General features: G+C 47.2%; 1 protein-coding gene across 5 annotated transcripts in view; it reads right to left on the bottom strand.

Moving 5' to 3' along the window:
• The window catches only part of LOC125623312 (discoidin domain-containing receptor 2), a 154,643-nt gene that overhangs the window by 14,494 nt on the left and 121,574 nt on the right, over window positions 1–18,575 (bottom strand). For all 5 annotated transcript variants that reach the window (XM_075120308.1, XM_048822422.2, XM_048822424.2 and 2 more), the window contains 3 exons: window positions 18,096–18,340; window positions 8,581–8,702; window positions 6,083–6,280 (listed from right to left, as the gene is read on the bottom strand). In XM_075120308.1, coding sequence (XP_074976409.1) covers window positions 6,083–6,280; window positions 8,581–8,702; window positions 18,096–18,340 — 565 coding nt within the window. The remainder of the gene's footprint in view (window positions 1–6,082; window positions 6,281–8,580; window positions 8,703–18,095; window positions 18,341–18,575) is intronic.

Here is an 18,575-nt window from a genome sequence, read left to right as displayed (position 1 = left end):
GTGGGCAGTGAAGGCTGACATTGGCAGGAGGAGAGTGGGGAGCTGACCTCTCAAGAGCAAATGAGAGATGATTGGTGGGCGCGGATAGGCCATGAAGAGCCCTGAAAGTGAAGCCAAGCAGCTTCTATTTGAGGCAATGTGGGGGCAGTGGAGGGAGGCAAAGGAGCGAAGGGGTGACAAGGGCAAAGCAATGGGCTAGGGAAATGATCTTTGCAGCAACATTCTGAATGCTCTGAGTGGGGCAAGATTGCATCTGTCAAGGCCAGAGAGAAGGATGTGGCAGTCATCCAGATGTGAGATGAGAGCCTGGACGAACCTCTGAGCTGTGTGGATGGATAGAAAGGGCTGTATCTTAGATGGTATGGATGAGGAAGGGCAAGATTTAGACATGGAAATGAGGACCTAAAGAGAGGGCCGAGTCAAAGATGACACCCCGGTTATGGGCCTGAGTGACAGCATGGTGGTGCTGTCTACAGTGACTGAGGAAGTAGCAGGAAGGGTTCGGGAGGAAGGTTAGGAGCTCTGTTTTAGCCATATTTACCATGCAATGGCAGCTAGACTTCCACGAGGAGATGTCCAAGAGACAGGCTGAGATTTCAGTTTGGACAGAAGAAGGCAGGTCTGGAGCAGAGAGGTAGATCTGTGTGTCATCAGCATAGAGATTACCCAGAGATAAGGTGGAGAGGGACAAGGGAAGGGAACCAAGGACAGAGCCCTGTGGAACCCCACAGAAAGTTGCAGGGGGCACAAGGAGGATCCTCCCAAGGGCATGCTGGAGGAATGATTAGAGAGGAAGGAGGAGAATCAAAAGAGGACAGTCACAGAAGCCAAGGGAAGAAGCAGATTTCAAGAACAAGAGCATGGCTGATGGTGCCAAAGGCAGCTGACTGGTCAAAGAGGATGAAGACGGAGCACTGGTTTTGAGCTTGGCTAGAAAGAGGTCATTAGTGACTTTGGTGAGCGTGGTTCCAGTGGAGTGCAAGGTGCAGAAGATGGATTGGAGAGGGTCTAGGGTGGAATTGGAGGAGAGGAACTTTAGACAGCGATTGTAAACAGAGCATTCAATGAGCTAAGAGATGAAAGGAAGAAGGGAGCAAGTGTGGTCAAGGGGGGTGTTTTGAAGATGGAAGAGACTAAAATGTTTGTATTGTGTGGGGAACGAGCCAGAGACGAGCGAGGGCTAACAAGAAGAGTAAGGGAGAGGATGAGAGTGGGTGTGAGGGAGATCAGGAGACGGGATGGGGACACTGGGACAGGTTGTGGGGTTAGAGGAGAGCAAATGAGAAACTTCTGTGTCTATGACAAGAGAGAAGGAGGCGAAGCTGTAGAGGGGGAATGGAAGGCTGTGTCTTATTTTGCCAGTGTTCTCTTTCAAGAAATTAGGTAGCTCTTGTGTAGGAGGAGAAGTGGGGGAGGGAGGGTTTGAGGATTGAGTCAAAGGAGGTGAAAAGTCAGCTGGGATTGCCTGCATGGGATTTGATCAGTGTGGAAAAGTAGAGTGGCTTGGCATAGGACGATGGCAGAACTGAAGGAACAAGTTGTTGGCATGATCAGAGGATACTAGAGATGCTCTGCTGCATGAGAGCAGGAACGGAGGATGTTGGGGATGAGCTAGGGCTGGGGCTGGCAAAGGATTCAAGAGAATCAACAACCACCAGGGAAGAAAGGGAAGAGAACACAGGGAGCAGAGAGCAGCAGAGAAATTAATTATCGGCATTGATGGAATGAAAGTCAAAGAGGGTATGTCTACACTGCAATGTAAGTCCAGGGTTAGCAGAACTCGAGTTAGCAGACCCTGGGTTTGTTAACCTAGGGCTTGAGCATCTACACCCATTTGTAACCCCAGGTTAGGAATTGGTGAACCGTGGGTCCCAACCTAGGGCTCCAGCCTCTACACTGCATTATATGGGCCCGAGTCCAAACACCCATATCCCAGACTTCTTAGCACCCTCCCAAAATGTGGCTGCTCTCGCCCTTTGTTTGTGGGGGAGTGTGGAAGAACGTGGGACTGTGGGATACTTTTGGCAGACTCCCAGAGCACAAGTCCAGTGGGACTGCATTTACACTGCAAAGCAATAGGGCTTGAAGGGTCTCAGCTTGACTCAGGCTTGGACCCTTCAACCCCCATGGGACTCGGGGTCCGAGCCCTGGGTTAGCACAATTTGTGTGAAGACAGAAGGGGAGGGGTTAGTCTTTAGCCTGAATCTGAACCCTAGACACACCCAGAAGGATCGAGTGACAGAGTGAGGGGGAGCTGCTGAAAGAGACCAGGTGATGGGGGACCTCAGAACTCATGGTGAGATCACAGAAAGCAGGGCTTGGGGAAGACCAGGTCAAGTGAATGGCTCTTCTGGTGAGTGGGAGAGCCCAACCAGTGCTGCTTGGTTGATGAGGTGAAGGTGAGGAACCACGCAGCTAAGGGGTCGGATGGGTCATCAGTATGAAAGCTGAAATAACACTCTATTAACATTGATGGAATAAATTGGCCCAAAGAGTCAAAGGGGTTAATATGACCCTCTCACTGTCCAATATTAAACAGTTTTAAACAAGGTTTGGTATTCAGAGACCTCAGCTGGCTTAGTCCAGAGGCAAAGAACACCATTAAGCATCTTTAACCTTTTATTAAAGAGACAGGAAAGAAGGAAAAACAGTTAAAGCATCTGAAATGTACAGTAAATTATTTAAGGCTTTCTTTTTAACAATATCCCTTGTTCCCTTTACCTTTAGCTGAAGAGAGTTTTAGAAGGAAAACACCTCCAAGTGACAGGTTTTTAGGTGGTACTACACATGGTAATAGCTGTTCTTTTGGGGGGAAAGGGAAGAAGTTAGGTGAGCTGGACTGGAGCTGTTATTGTTGCTGCTGTTGAAGTCCGATCCTGTTTTCTAAAAGACAAACCAAGACAAACACACACAAAATTGGGGGAGAAAAGAACAGTCAAGATGGAAAATGCAGCTTCCGTCTCTGGTGAGAACTCTTACTTGCAACTTCCCTGCTGGAGAAATAGAGGCGCAGCACCTGGTCTGATCAGCCAGTCTGAGACCTGGCAAACTAGTACCAGCATCGGGCAGTTCAGGGCACTGCTTTTATCTGCTCTTTTGGTCACAGGCTCACAGCAGTGTTGCAAAGTATGCAGTCTTGGCTGGCTAAGCCAGACTTTTATTAGACAGAAGGCAAAAGGAGATGGATAGGAAAGAGAAGAAATATGGTGGAGAAGGAAAAGAACACACAGAAGGGTGTGCGGGTGGCGGCAGAGTTTGACAACGTCTCACATCCCAGATAGTTTGGGATTTAACTGAAGCCAGTGGAGGTGGTGATGTCATCTGGGACCCTCTTTCTGGCCCATGCTGGTCAGGACATTGTTCAGGATCTGGACTCTGAAAGCCCAACAGTGTTACAGTGGATCATGGGGGAGGCAGCCAAGATGGTGAAGCTCGCTCCTTCAGATTCTCCTGTCATTCAGTCAGCCATGATCTGTGTCCAGTTTTTAATCCATCTGATGTATGCCGTGTTAATTTTGTATTGTCCTAGTTTTTTAATCAAAATATCATGCAGCTGCTAGTCAAATGCCTCACAGAAGTCCACAATTGCACTATCAACCAAACTTGTAATCTCATAACATAAAAAGATATCAAGTTAGCTTCACAGGATCAATTTTCCATAAACCCATGTTGATTGGCACTAATTATATTATCCTCCATTAATTCTTTATCAATCAAGTCCCATATCAGCTGTTCCATTATTTTGCCTAGGATCGATGTCAGGCTGACAGGCCTATAATTACCCACGTCATCCTGTTTACTTTTTAAAGATATTGGCAGAACATTCGCTTTCGTCCAGCAGTCTTCTGGAACTTCCCCAGTGTTCCAAGATTAATTGACTATCAACATTAATGGTCCAGTGAGCTTTTTGGACAGCTTGTTTAGGAAAAATGTTTCTACACAAAAATTAATCGATGAATCTGCAGCGGCTCTGGTGCAACTGGCCATTTAAAAGTATTTAGAGTCTTTTCCCACCATTATGTGTCAAAATTGAAAGTTTATATGCTAACGGGTAACCAAAATATAAACTCTTTGTTGGATAACATTTTTTTCATTGTATAGACAAAATTCCTCCACCATATACACAAAATTTCTCCATAGAATAAAATCCTCTCTCTGAGATAAAAACTTCTCCATCAGTTGCTATACTTTTCAATCACATTTTATCCTTCAATGGAAAAAGTTTTATGAGTTGCTCCAGAGAGAGAAAGTTTTATCTGATGGAGAAGTGCAGCTGCTGATGAATTAACTCTTCTCTCTCAAGCGGGCAGATGAAATCTTCTCTCTCAGTCCCGGCACTAGTGCTGTATGCAAACTCTGGAAGCCATCCTCCCTAGTTTGCCCCCAAACCCCAACACTCTCCTCAACTCCCCTCACTTAAACATTTAGAAAAACCAGGAAATGAATACACAAAACTGTATGTGAAGCAGTTTGGGTCGTCACACCCACAACATACTTGGCACAAACACACAAATGCAAGGGAATAAAGCCACCGACCAGTACATACTCTCTAGCTGTCCACCCATAGGCATCCACTTTATCACTGCTACCAGTACTGTCCGCAGCTGTGGATATTAGATGTTATAGTTGTGCCCCAGAAACCAACTGGTGCCAACTGGCAGAGGGCACAGAGACATATGGGCTTAAAGGGATCGTCCGGGTTCACCAAAAGAGGTTATGTAAGGTCTCTACTGAATGCCTGCGTCACACACGTCATCGTGACCGTCGTGAAATGTCGGTGCAGATAACGTGTAAGGAGTTTATGTATGTTTACTGAAAATTGTGTTTTTAAAGCATGTAAGTTAAGACAGGTCACTAGAAGGTGATCCTAGGCAGTGGGGGGTAGCAAACACTTATTTCTCGAGCAGACCATTGTGTATTGTATGCCATTGTGCCAACTCAGTTAGTATAAAAAACATTGGCCCTACCTGGAGACTGGCTGTGTTTGCTGCCTGGGCCAGGTGCAGGCCTGAGGATTTACAAAGACAACCCTCCCCGCCCCCAGCCCCAGAATAAATCTCTTTAGAGGGAACCTCCTGTGGTAAGGGACCATAGTCTGTAACTGCAAAAAATAAGTGGAGAGGGGATGATTTCATCCCTCTGTCTGGGAAGACAAGCTGCCAGCAGGCTTGATCTTAGGAAAGGAAGGTCTCAGCCCTCCTGGCTGAAAACGCTGGGGCAATGACTTGGGGTAAGCTACTATGTAGGAGACAGTGGAATGTCTTGTGAGTTAAGTTTAGGCTCTAGAAAGCAGCTTATGAGTTTGTTACCATTTGTTTCCAGTGTTCTTATTTACTGTCATTTGAATCTCTGTTCTTTGGTAACAGACTTCTCCTTGTTTTCACTATCACTATAGCGAAGTGTTCTGTGTTAAGCAGAGTAGTGATCCTGAGATGAAACTGGTGCTTTGGTGTGTGCTCCTCCTTTGGGAGTAGAGAATCTGAGGTCTAATCTACACGTCAGACCTATATCGGTATAACTGTGTGGCTCGGGGTGTGAAACATCCACATCCCTGAACGATGTTGTTATACTGACCTAACCCCCGGTGTAGACAGTGCTAGGTTGGCGGGTTTAAGTGTAGACTTGCCCTGAGAGTTCTGTGAGTGTTGAGTGGAACAGCGGCTGGGCACTCCAGAGGAACTCTCCAGAGGAACTGTTGGTAATCTGAACAGAGACAATGAGGCTGGCAGAGGACTGGCAGGCAGTGCTTGTGTTGCCAGAGGCTGGTGGAGTCAGGAGGCTGACACACAATGGCACAGACAGGTGGTAGCAAGGAGCTTCACAACCTTGGGTACCCTGGGGAAGCGTCGGAGTAGTTTGCTGTGAGGAGAGAGTGGCTTGGTAAAGGGACTGACAGAAGCTGGAATCCTGTGGCAGGCAAAAGTAACGTTGTGGTGTTTAGTCTGTGGGGTGCAGTACTCGTGGTATGTTACAAGTGTAGCATCCGTAACTGGTTCACAATTCAGCTTGTTTTTAATATTAATGTACTTTAAGTTCAGGGCACTGAAACTGTTGCATTAGAACCTGCGACTTCTCCTCTTACCTGACGCATGGAATGTTGTTTGAAATGGTGAATTTACTGCAGATCTCTCGCTGTGACAGGAACTGGTTGAGGTCTCCGTTCTCCATATACTCTGTTATCATGCACAGAGGGTCATCACGCACACACACTCCCAGCAGCCGGATGATATTTGGGTCCTTCAGCCGGGACATGATCTTGATCTCCTTTAGGAAATCATTTCTTAAAAAGAGAAAGACATAATGTTAGGATATAGCTATTCAGGCCTGTCGGTAAAGGCCTATACTGTAAGAATTTAGGTGTATTCTTATCACTTGGCTAGTTATAGAGGTATAAAAGAAAGAATCAAAATCACCGTCTGCCGGTGTAAGAGCTTTCTCTCACTGTGACAGTCTGAGGCCCTGTGCTTAGGCTAAGGCCTCTGGCTAAGCAGCAGAGGCAGCCATAAGCTGGGAAGCGAACGGTCACATCCTTGCATTTCAACCTAGTCACATTGAAAGAAGGTGCTATTGGGCTGTTACGATACAATCCTGTCCTGATGATGCCCGTCACCTCCAGAGAAAGGGAAGTGCCTAGAAAATGTAAAAGGAAACTTTGTTTGATAGCATCCCGTCTGGCAAGAACTCACTTATCAATAGCTGGGATGTGAAATCCTCACTTCTGTATTGTTTTGTCATTATAGTTCCCACTTTGCTATTGTTTGTCTGTATAATCTCTGTCTGGTTCTGTGATTGTTTCTGTCTGCTGTATAATTAATTTTGCTGGGTGTAAACTAATTAAGGTGGTGGGATATAATTGGTTACATAATCATGTTACAATATGTTAGGATTGGTTAGTTAAATTTCAGGAAAATGATTGGTTAAGGTATAGCTAAGCAGAACTCAAGTTTTACTATATAGTCTGCAGTCAATCAGGAAGTGAGTGGGTGGGGGGGAATGGGAACAGGGAATGGGGGTGGGGAAATTGGAATCATGTTTGGCTAAAGAGGGAAATGGGAACAGGGAATGGGGGTAAGGAAATTGGAATCATGTTTGGCTAAGGGCAAGAATGGGAACAGGGATACAGGTGTAAGGCTCTGTGGTGTCAGAGCTGGGAAGGGGGACACTGAGGAAGGAAACTGGAATCATGCTTGCTGGAAGTTCACCCCAATAAACATTGAATTGTTTGCACCTTTGGACTTCGGGTATTGTTGCTTTCTGTTCAAGCGAAAAGGACCAGGGAAGTAAGTGGGTGAAGGAATAAGCCCCCTAACACATAAGTCTGATTTCTTGAACACTGTCCTCTTTCCTTTTCTTGAGGCATCTGGGAGGAGCGAAGGGGAAATAGAGAGGCTCTGAATACGAGGAATGGGAGTTTTTCTGAAGTCTCCCAGAAGAGTTGCCTCTCTTTTTCTCCCTAAATTATTCTCCCACTGATTTCCCTTTATTCTGCTTTGTAACCAGAGTGCACCCTCTTGAAATCCCTTTTGCACCTACAGCTGCAGCACAGAAACAACCCCAGAGTGCAGGGCTTAGCCACACAGGCTCTGCAGGGAGGGAGCCTGTGGCTGGGCCAGGCCCCAGAGGGTTTTCTGAAGGTAGAAAGGAGTGGTGGGGGAGAAGGTGCAGAGGCTGTTCCAGATGTGGTGATGTCAAAGTCTCAGGGATAAAGGATGATGTAATAGCACTATGAGGGAAGTGAAACTTTCTATACATCTGTCAATCCTGCGTCCATCACTGTAGTATATGATCAGGTCATTTTTCTATCAACATGTCTGTATTTCTATGGTTTCTCTGAGGAACTGGATCAGCCCATGGGGCCAGCAGTCTAGTATTCTGTCACTGACAGTGGCTAGTACCACAGAAAAGGGTAAGAAACCAAAGTGCTGGCCATGATGGGAAACCTGCTCTCTGGAAGCATTTCCTTCTAATCCCCAAGAGCTGGAAGTTGGCTCATGCCCATATAAATTCTGGAGGGCTTTTATCCAGTGTAAGGTCACTGTGGATGTTCCCATTCTCTACATAAATGTCCAGCCTTCTGTGAAACTGGCCAACCTTGTTGTTTTCATGTCATTCCTTATAACGCACACGATCACATCCTTTCCAAAGTACTCCTCCCACTCGGTGTCTTTGTGACCCTTTCCTGGATGAACTGGACTTGTTCACCTATCTCTGTGTGCACAGCATTAGTGGATAAGTCCACTAGTGCCTGCTGGATAGGGGGAGTGATATAATAAAATATATCATTATTAATCACACTTGTCCATCAAGAATGGATGATAGGTCTCTGCTCATGAGCTCCACTCAGCAGCCAGGATAAAACTGATATTCCACTGACTTCCATTATCTCTGTTCAAATACCCACTTATGCACTAACTGCTCATATATGCACACACCAAGGGCTGACTCGCCTCTCACTTACACAAGTGTAAATCTGGAGTAGCTCCACTGAAGTCAGTGAAGCTAACCTGTGTAAAACTAGTCTCAGAGCAGAATCAGGCTTCATACTCAGATTAAAGCTGTTGCATAGTGTCATGTGGTTACCTGGCTGTTTTGTTGACATTGGATCTTAGCATTTTCACTGCCACTAGAACCGGTTGGTTGGTGAGTTCCGTAGACGAGAGTCCCAAAAATTCCAACAGGCCATCTGCTTCACATAGGTGCACCTGGAAAAGGGAGTGCAGGGTCAGCCATGAACATGTGGTAAAGTCAGGGAAGAAGAGGGAAAAACACATCACGTTATGGATAATCATTATGGTTAGAATTGATTGAATTATCCCATGAAAGTAAATTATTCAGTGAGTTTAGTCTTTTTTTGTTTCTGAACAGAAAAAGTTGAAAAACTGCCCCTGGCTTCTGTGAACAGATTTGTTATTTGTAAGTATTTGTTGAAGAGCTTATGTGAACTACTTTCATCCTATGGCTTATTTGTTAACTGTTCACTTCAACTATTGAGTATTCATGATATTTGATTGCTCATCTACTTACGTCACATGGTATGGTTTCTACTCCTGAACCGAATACCTGAAACTTTAAACAAAGAAATAACAAATAGCAATACCCTTGTCTGCATGTGACTACAGGGACTGAGTAAAGTACAGCTACGCCCCAAACATTCCTGCAAATCCAAGCTCAAGTGTGGGAATGCTCCTTAATGGTAACAAAGGGCACAAAGGTGGTCATTTCATATTCTAATATTTACGAGTGTTTTCTTGCAGAACTCATCCAGCTCTCCGGATCATTGTAGCAAATGGCCAAGACAATCATAGAAGCACTTCACTGCTGCTGCAATAAAAGGTGTTCACTGGCCAAAAAGACTCCATTTCACACCCAATCCTGAAAACCATTTGGAGTGATCCAGAAAATCCGTTGTTTGACCATCACCTTCTGCAAACATTTTGAAATAAGCAAAGATTCGAATCACTGTGGTATTGGCGAGGTGATTTGCATAAGATAATGGCTTCTTGAACAAGGTCCTCCCTGTGTTGCATTAATAAGTTCCACCAGTGATGAACTCCAAAATCTCCCTTCCATAGCCACAAAGGACCAGGATCCATTTCTGTAGGCAGTGTGGTGGTAGCCATGTCAGTCCCAGGATATTAGAGACAAGGTGGGTGAGGTGTAATATCTTTTATTGGACCAACTTCTAATAAAAGATATTACCTCACCCACCTTGTCTCTCTAAGGGTCCATTTTGCAAGCCACAGATAGCCAGCGTCCTCTAACATATCCTGCATCTCTATGTGTTAAGCCAGGTGTGACCTGGGGACCTCTAGGTGCCCACTGGCAGAGGACACAGGGGTGCATAAGGGTTACATGGATTCCCCTTGGCCTGGTCTCTATGTACTATTTTGCCAAAGAGCATCGTGCGTGGTCTCTATTCTTACACTGGTCTCCATAGTCATTGCAAGCTGTACGTATGGATAATATGTGAGGAGTTATGCATCTACACTGAAAATTTTGTTCTGAAGGTCTGTGAGTTGGGGCCAATCCCCAGAAGCTGATAAACAATTTTCTTTCAGTCACAAGATGTTCATCTAGCAGTCTGTCTCTATGTAAATTGAGTATTGTACAGTTCACAATGGATGCTCATTTGCAGTCTAAGCCGAATGCTAGTGAAGGGATTGTGAAACCTTCACTGAGGGAATTTACAGGAAGAAATAAATCAAGAGGAGGGAATCCTGTCTATAGGTGAAAACAATGGAGTTCTGGACTATACCTGTAGATACAGGGACTCTCTCCGAATCCTTCACTGAGGAAGTAAGCTGACAGTGTGTTTGCTTCATGAAAAAAGGATCACAGCCAGCCAGGTTGTTACATGTTGGTTGGAGAACGTTGGGTGAGATACCCTCCTGTCTAAGGAAGTTTATCTTGTGAGGTAAGTCGAGACTCTAGACCAAACTGTGGCTCACGAGCCACATGCGGCTCTTGTACCTTTAAAGTGCGGCTCGTGGAGCCCCCTCCATAGGCCCCCATTCTCCACCTACCAGACTGGGGTGGGGGCTGAAGGCCTGAGCCCCATCAGGCATCTCCCACAGGGCTAAAGCCCTGAGACCCCCCCCCCGATAGGCGGAGGCCCCTACCCCACCACCCTCCTGCAAGACAGAGGTCCTGAGCTTCCCCCCAGCCCAGTCTAGTAGGTGGAGAATGTGGGGGGAGAAGGGGGCTCTGTGACCCACACTTTAACGGTAAAAGAGCTGCATGTGACTCGCGAGCCGCAGTTTGCCCCCGCCCCCCAATCTATGCAGAGGCATAGTGACCCATCCTCCTTCTTCACAAAGAGGAATGGTGTCCCCGCTGGAGAGGTAGATCGCCGAATGAAGCCCTTGGCAAGGTTTTCCTGAATAAACCCATGTCGCGCCTCCAACCCTGGTTCAGACATGGAGTCTGTTTGTAGGACACCTTTGCCCTGGGGTGTAGGTCTGCTGGGCAGCTGTAGTCTCTGTATGGGGCTAGTGAGTCAGCATTTTTCTTTTTGAATGCATCCAGGTAGTCATGGTACTTGGCACGAAGGCTGAGGTTCTGGCCTGGAGCTACTCCCGAGTGGCTGGCCGCCTGCCGTCTGGGGTTCCGCTTCCGAGGTTCTCCTCCCATCCTGGGCCCTGGGAATGGGTCACTTGGGGGCTGGCTGCTTTGTCAGAGGCACACTTTGTGACAGTATTTGGAAGGAAAACTACTGCTCCTCCACCACCAGGAAATACACGGGTCCTGCTGCTCCAACCTAGGAATGCCAAGAATGATGAGGAAGACTAGAGAGCGGACCACATTGAAGCATATTAATTCTTGGTGCCCTTCCACTTCGGCTCCTAATGGGACAGGTCTCCTGAGTCACCGGTCCCGACGAGAGAAGTGATCCATCGATCCTCTCCCCCAGGTCCAGTGTGGGTTTCGGCTGGAGAGGGATCTGGAGGGTTTTGGCTGCCTCAGCAGCTACAAAGTTGGCGGCAGCCACGGAGTCTATTGCTGCTAACTGTGGGGGGATCTGCTGCACCTGCCCCAAGACCTCCAACCCCAGCAGCAACTGGAAACGCCGGGAGACACCAGAGTTCCAGGTTCTACTTGAGGGCGGGGGAGTGGTTCCGAATCATAGAGCTCGGGTGGTGCCTCATTCCATTCAACATCAGCCACAAGCCGTTGGAAATGAGCAGCGTAGGAGGTAGCTGGCCCTCGTCCCTGTCAAAGCTTCTGGAGGGCAGCCTCTGCAGAGCAGATGCAATGTGGGTCATCAGAGATGGTCACGTCGGCTTGCAGGAAGGCATCCCAGTCAGAGACCACTGGACTGTTCTGCTCCAACAGCGTGGGGTTCAAGCAAGCCCTTTGTCAGAGAACAGGCTGACTATTAGCTGCACCTTAATCTGGTCTGTGGGAGACGCGTGGGGGCACAGCAGGAAGAGCAGCCTGCATAGCTTCAGGAACCCCCCATATTTCCAGCAATACCTGTCGAACTGTTCGGGCAGTGGCACCATGGGGGCTGGCTCAGGTGGTGCATGGTCTGTCCAGGCTCGTAGCTCTGTTGTTCTCCCTGTGAGCATGCTAGCTGCTCAGGTAAGGTCTGTGCTTTGGCAGTGAGCTGTGCCACCTAAGCCTGCAACCGGACTAATTGCTCATGCAGGGTCTATCATTTGAGTACACAGTGCGTAGCATGGGTCTGTAGTAAGAGGTTCTCTGCCGGCAGATGGGTCCTGCAGGCCCCAAGCCCTGGGAAAGCTGCAGGTTGGAGGGCGGCCAGCGCCTTCCATCATTTGTGGAGGGAATGGATGGATTTGGGGGAGGGCCAAAGGTGGTCTGAGCAAACTGTCACGAGAGGGTCGTGGGCGGTCTGACCTAGTGGTCCAAGCAGGAGTCAGGCTGCGTCAGATACCAGGAGGTTAGAGTCTGGGATCGCACAGAGGGCAGCTTGAGAGTCAGGCATCAAGAGGCAAGCAGGATCAAGTTATCAGGAGGTCAGAGTCTGAGACAGGCCAGAAGGCAAACAGAGTCAAGCATCAGGAGGCACGCAGGGTCCAGTTACCATGAGATCAGGGCCAGGAGCCAGGTTACAGACAGTAATCGTAAAGCGCAGTTGAGGACAAACCAAGGTCAGAAGTCCGAGTCTAGGGTCTATCGCAAGCAGGGTCTGGAGCATGGAGGCGGTCACTATTGTTGGTCAAACATGGCTTCATGGTTTATATGGTGGTATCAGCCAATCAGTGAGCTATGAGGGGCAGCCACCCAGGCCCTGTTGGGTGGTACTTCCTGCTGAACCTAGAATCACAGAGTCCTCCAGTGGCCAGGGGTGATGAGGAGGTGTCAGCAGCACAGAACCCACATGGTTGCAAGTTCCAGCCCTGCAGGGTCTCACACTGAGTCTATCGCTATCATAGAATCATAGAATATCAGGGTTGGAAGGGACCTCAGGAGGTCATCTAGTCCCACCCCCTGCTCAAAGCAGGACCAATCCCCAACTAAGGTATCTTTTTAAAAATCATTCTTGTGGTTCTTCTCTGAACCCTCTCCAATTTATCAACATCCTTCTTATCAAAATCAAAGGGAAACAGGAGTTCAGGAGAGCTGACAATTTCTCAAAGGGACAATATTAAAGACACAACAGCAAACTATCCTGATGCGAAGGAAAGATAGGAAGAATAGTGAGACGCCAATATGACTCTATCAAGAGTTCTTTAATGACCTGAAAATCAAAAAGAAATCCTACAAAAAGTGGAAACATAGACAAATTGATAAGGATGAGTATAAAAGAATAGCACAAGCGTGTAGGGACAAAACAGGAAACGCTAAGGCACGAAATGAGCTACACTAAGCAAAGGCCATAAAAGGCAGTAAGAAGAGACCCTATGTGTATTAGGAGCAAGAGGAAGAATAAGCAAAATGTTGGTCATCTACTTAGCGGGGAAGGAGAGTGAACAACTGATGGCATCAAAAAGGCTGAGATGTTTAATGTCTATTTTGTTTCATTCTTCACTAAAAAGGTTTATGGTAACCAGATAATTAACACATTAATATGAACAACAAAGGGGGAGGAATGCAAGCCAAAATAGGGAAAGAACAGGTTAAAGAATATTTAGATAAGTTTGATGTATTGAAGTTGGCAGGATCTGCTGAAATTCTCTCTCGGGTACTACTTAAGGAGCTAGCTGAAGCATTCAGGGAACAATTAGTGATTATCCTAGAGAACTCATGGAGGAAGGTAAGAGCCCAGAGGGCTAGAGAAAGGCAAACATAGTGCCTATCTTTAAAAAGAGGAACAAAGAGAACCTGAGGAATTATAGCCCAGACAGCCTAATTTCAATACCTGGAAAGATCCTGGAACAAATTATTAATCAATTGATTTGTACGCACCTAGAGGATAACATGGTAATAAGTGATTGGCATGATTTGTTCTTTACAAATCCAAGTAGTCTAACTAACCTAAGGCTTTGTCTACACTAGCACTTTTGTTGGTAAAACTTTTGTCAGTCAGGAGTGTGAAAAAAACACCTCCCTGACTGACATAAAGTTCACTGACAAAAGTGCTGGTGTGGACAGCGCTATGTTGGCATGAGAGGCTCTCCCATCAACAGAGCTCACACCGCTTGTTGGGGGTGGTTTAATGAGCCTGGTGGGAGAGCTCTCGCCTGCTGGCAAAGAGCAGCTACACGGGAGACCTTACAGCGGCACAGCTGTAATGTCCATAGTATAGACATAGTCTAATTTCCTTTCTTGACAGGTTTACTGGCCTACTGAATGGGGGGAAGCTGTAGATGTTACCTCTCTTGATTTCGGTAATGCTTTTGACACAGTCCCCACATGACATTCTTATAAGCAAACTAGAGAAATGTGGTCTAGATGAAATTCCTACAAGGTGGATACATAACTGGTTAAAGACTGTACTCCCAGAATAGTTATTAATGGTTTGCTGTCAAAGTAGGAAGGTGTATCTAGTGGGGTTCTGCAGGAATCTGTCCTGTGTTGGGTACTGTTCAATATTTCCATTAATGACTTGCATAGTGGAGTGGAGAGTATGCTTATAAAATCTGTGGAAGGGTTGGGAGAACTTTTGAGGACAGGATTAGAATTCAAAACAACTTTGACAAATTGGAGAATTGGTCCAAAATCAAAATGATCGAATTCCGTAAAGATAAGTGTGAAACACGACACCTAGGAAGGAAAAATTAAATGCACAACTACAAAATGGGGGAATAACTGGCCAGTTGGTAGTACTGCTGAAAAGGATGCGGGGGTTATAGTCGATTGTAAATTGAATATGAGCCAACAACGTGATGCAATTGCAAAGGCTAATATCATTCTGGGATGCACTAACAGGAGTGTCGTATGTAAGACACAAAAGATAATCGTCCCGCTCTACGCAGCACTAGTGAGGCCTCAAATAGAGTACTGTGTCCAGCTCTGGGCGCCACACTTTACGAAAGATGTGGACAGATTGGAGAGAGTCCAGAGGCGAGAGAGAAAAATGTCCAAAGGTTTAGAAAACCTGACCTATGAGGAAAGGTTAAAAAACTGGGCATGTTTAGTCTTGAGAAAAGAAGACGGAGGGGGGAACCCAATAACAATCTTCAAAATGTTTAGAACTGTTATAAAGAGGATGGAGAACAATCAATTGCCATGTCCACTGAAGGTAGGGCAAGAAGTAAGTGGTTTAATCTGCAGCAAGGGAGATTCAGGTTAGATATTAGGAAAAACGTTCAAACTACAAGAATAGTTAAGCACTTGGAAGGGAGGTTATGGAATCCCCACCATTGGAGTTTAAGAACAGATAAGACAGACCTTTGTTTTAGGGATGGTCTAAGTTTACTAAGTCATTGCTTCAGCACAGGGTGCTGGACTAAATGACCTTTCGAGGTCCCTTCTATGATTTTTGTATTGTGGACATCAAAACTAGGGCACACCAGTACCAAATACAGAGGTACAATAACCTCTCTACTCCCACCTCAGATTCCATTGTTTATGCATTCAAGGATCAATCACAGTAGCCCTTTTGGTCAAAGTTGTACTGGGAACTCACGTTCAGCTGATTATCCACCATGATGTCAACCCCCAAGACTTTTTCACAGTCTCTGCTTCCCAGGAGAGAGTCCCCCATCATGTAAGTATGGCCTACATTCTTTGTTCCTTGATGTATATATTTAGCATACTAAAACATATATTATTTGCTTGTTCCCAGCTTATCAAGTGATCCAGATCACTCCGAATCAGTGACCTATCTTCATCATTTACCACTCCCCCAATCTTTGTGTTGTCTGCAAACTTTATGCATGACAATTTAATGTTTTCTTCCAAGTCATTGATAAAAATGTTAAATAGCACAGGGCAAAGAACTGATTCCTGTGGGACCTCACTTGAAACACAGCTGCTCAGTGATGATATCCCATTTACAGTTACATTTTGAGACCTATCAGCTAGCCAGTTTTTAATCCATCTCATGTGTGCCATGTTAATTTTGTATCATTCTAGCTTTTTTAATCAAAATGTTGCATGGTACCAAGTCAGATGCCTTAACAGAAATCTAAGTATATTGCATAAACCCTATTACCTTTACCAAGCAAACTGATAAGCTCATAAAAAAATCAAGTTAGTTTGACAGGATCTATTTTCCATAAACCCATGTTGATTGGCATTAATTATATTACCCTCCTTTATTCTTTATTAATCAAGTCTTATATCAGCCACTCCATTATCTTGGCCTAGATCAATGCCACACTGACAGGCTTATATTTACCTGGGTCATCTCATTTACTCTTTTTAAATATTGGCACAACGTTAGCTTTCTACCCATCTTCTGGAACTATCCCAGTGTTCCAAAAGTTATTGAAAATCAACAGTTGGCTATGCTGCCTGTAGCCACTGAACCATGTTCTGCTCCTAGATCCAGAGAGACCAGCCAGGAATCCCAGTGTTCAGCGCTCCCCCGATGTCTCATATCCGTTTGTTTAACCCACTGACAGCATGAGTGGTGGGTGAGCCTGTATGGGCTGGTCCATATAGAGAATGACTGCTTCCCCTCCATGTCCCCCTTTCCTAATTACCCTGATCACTACAGTGAAAGAGATGTGTGCTTTGGGTCTGCACCCTGTGTGTTCTAACCATGCGAAGGAGAAAAGAACATACCTCTGCATGTAAAAGTTAGTGTACCTGGAGTCACTGCTGAAAGATTTTATATTGCAAATCATTGTATTGAGAAGTGAATGTTGTGTTAATATTTTACTGTTGCATTTCTATTATTTGTATTTGTTCCAGCTCCCACATCACAAGTTCCCCACCCACGCTTTGCACCAGACAGTGAGGTTGGATGGCAGGGAAGTCTCTCGCTATGTATCTGGAGAGAGAGAGAGAGAGAGAGAGTAGAATGGGCACAATGGTGCCTGATCTCTGTTGCATTCTCTGGTGACAGCTCCTGAAGCAGGAGGCCAAAATCACCTTGCTCACAGACAGTCTAGTTAAAGGGAGAGCAGGTCCAATGAGTCAGGAGGGGATGAGATGGAGAACCAGGCAGGATTCCGAAGTCACTGAGAATGAGGGAGCGGGATTGTGGTGAGAGGAAGAAAGAAAGCCCTAAGAGCCAAAGGTGGAGGGGGAAGTCAGGCAGTCCACAGCAACATGGTTGGGGGGAGAAGAGAGTCGGACGGAGTACTGTGGACTGGAAGAGAACGAGTGGGAAGAGGAGGCAGGAGGGCTGGAAGCAGCAGGATCGGGAGAGAAGAAGGCTACTGCCTCACCATGCTCTCTGGAGGGTGACCCAGGGGCAGGCAGCAGGAGAGGTGGGGGGAGGGCAGTGAGAGTCAGGCGACGCAGAGAGAGGCTGTGGCCGGCAGTGAGTTTTCACCACTGAACAAGTATTCCCGAGAGCCCAGGAGAAGGGGAGAGTGGTAACAGTGTGTGATTGGCGGGGCAGTGACGGTAGAGCTGTGCTGGCTATGAAGAGGGGCACCAGAGACAGAAAGGCTGCGGCTCAGGGCAGTGCCAGGGCGGGGGTAGCTGTGGCCAGAAAGAGGGAGACAGTGGAGGTGAGTGTTGGATTTGTGGTGGCAAGCGGGGGGTTGGGAAGGGTGGCAACAGGAGAAGGTAGAGCTGGCGGGAGCAGGGGAGGGGGAGGACAGGAGGGTTGCGGAGATGGTGACAGTGTGAGAATGAGATGGGAAGGAGGCAGGGAAAGTGAAGGAGAAGTGAGAGCCTGCAGAGGATTTCAGTGGACAGGGCAAGGGGAGCTATGGGAGAGCACGGCTAGTGGGGAAAGTCAGCAAACTCCTGGGAGCTAAGGCCAGGCTGGCCAAGGTTCCTGACACAAACCAGGGGAGGCAGAATGCAGTGAGGTCAGGGTCTCTCAGTGCTGGTGGTCTGTCTCCACTGCCGGCACTCTGGCTCAGGGCAGGGGCCAGGAGGGAATGTGCAGACCCCCCAGAAAGCCAGCTGCAGATATGTGAGCTCTGCTGTAGCACCCACGCTGCAGAAGGTGGTCCAGCATGGACACTGCAGGCAGGGAGCTGAGCAAGCAGGCTGTGCCAGGGCCACTGTACTGGGGCACGTGCCCCCATTCTGCTGCCGAGGGGGCGGAAAGATGCCTGTACCTCTCCGAACTGCCCTTCTCCCAGCTTCTCCTTGAGTCGCAGCTGCTGCCGGGGGAACTCGCCCACGGAGATGTCCTTCTTGGTGAGCGAATCGACCGTGAGGGCGGGCACGGCGTACATGTTATTGCCCGTTACGCCCTGCAGGCTGACAATGTCGGTCTCCGCGTAATGAGGCACGTTGTTCTGGAAGCCCTGGTGTGGGGTGGACTTGGTGAGGTCGGGCTCAGCGTAGTCACCACTGCACGCTGAGGGAAAACCAAAGACATGGTTAGTCAAGCACACCTGCCTTCTCCAAATCATGGTGGCCGGGTTGCAGCCAGGCCTGATCCTGCATAGGAACCGTGGGCGGCTCATCTCAGCCCCAGTGCTGCTGCTTGGGCCTGCATGGAGATTTTGCTCCTGTTGTAACTAGGATCCACCCCGGTAAACTGCAAACATCTGTCCCCCCGAACAAATGTTTGTGGAGTGTCCTGATTGTGT

This window comes from Caretta caretta, chromosome 16 (assembly GCF_965140235.1).
Source record: "Caretta caretta isolate rCarCar2 chromosome 16, rCarCar1.hap1, whole genome shotgun sequence".
NCBI lineage: Eukaryota > Metazoa > Chordata > Testudines > Cheloniidae > Caretta > Caretta caretta.
This window is presented reverse-complemented; position numbering and strand designations above follow the sequence as displayed.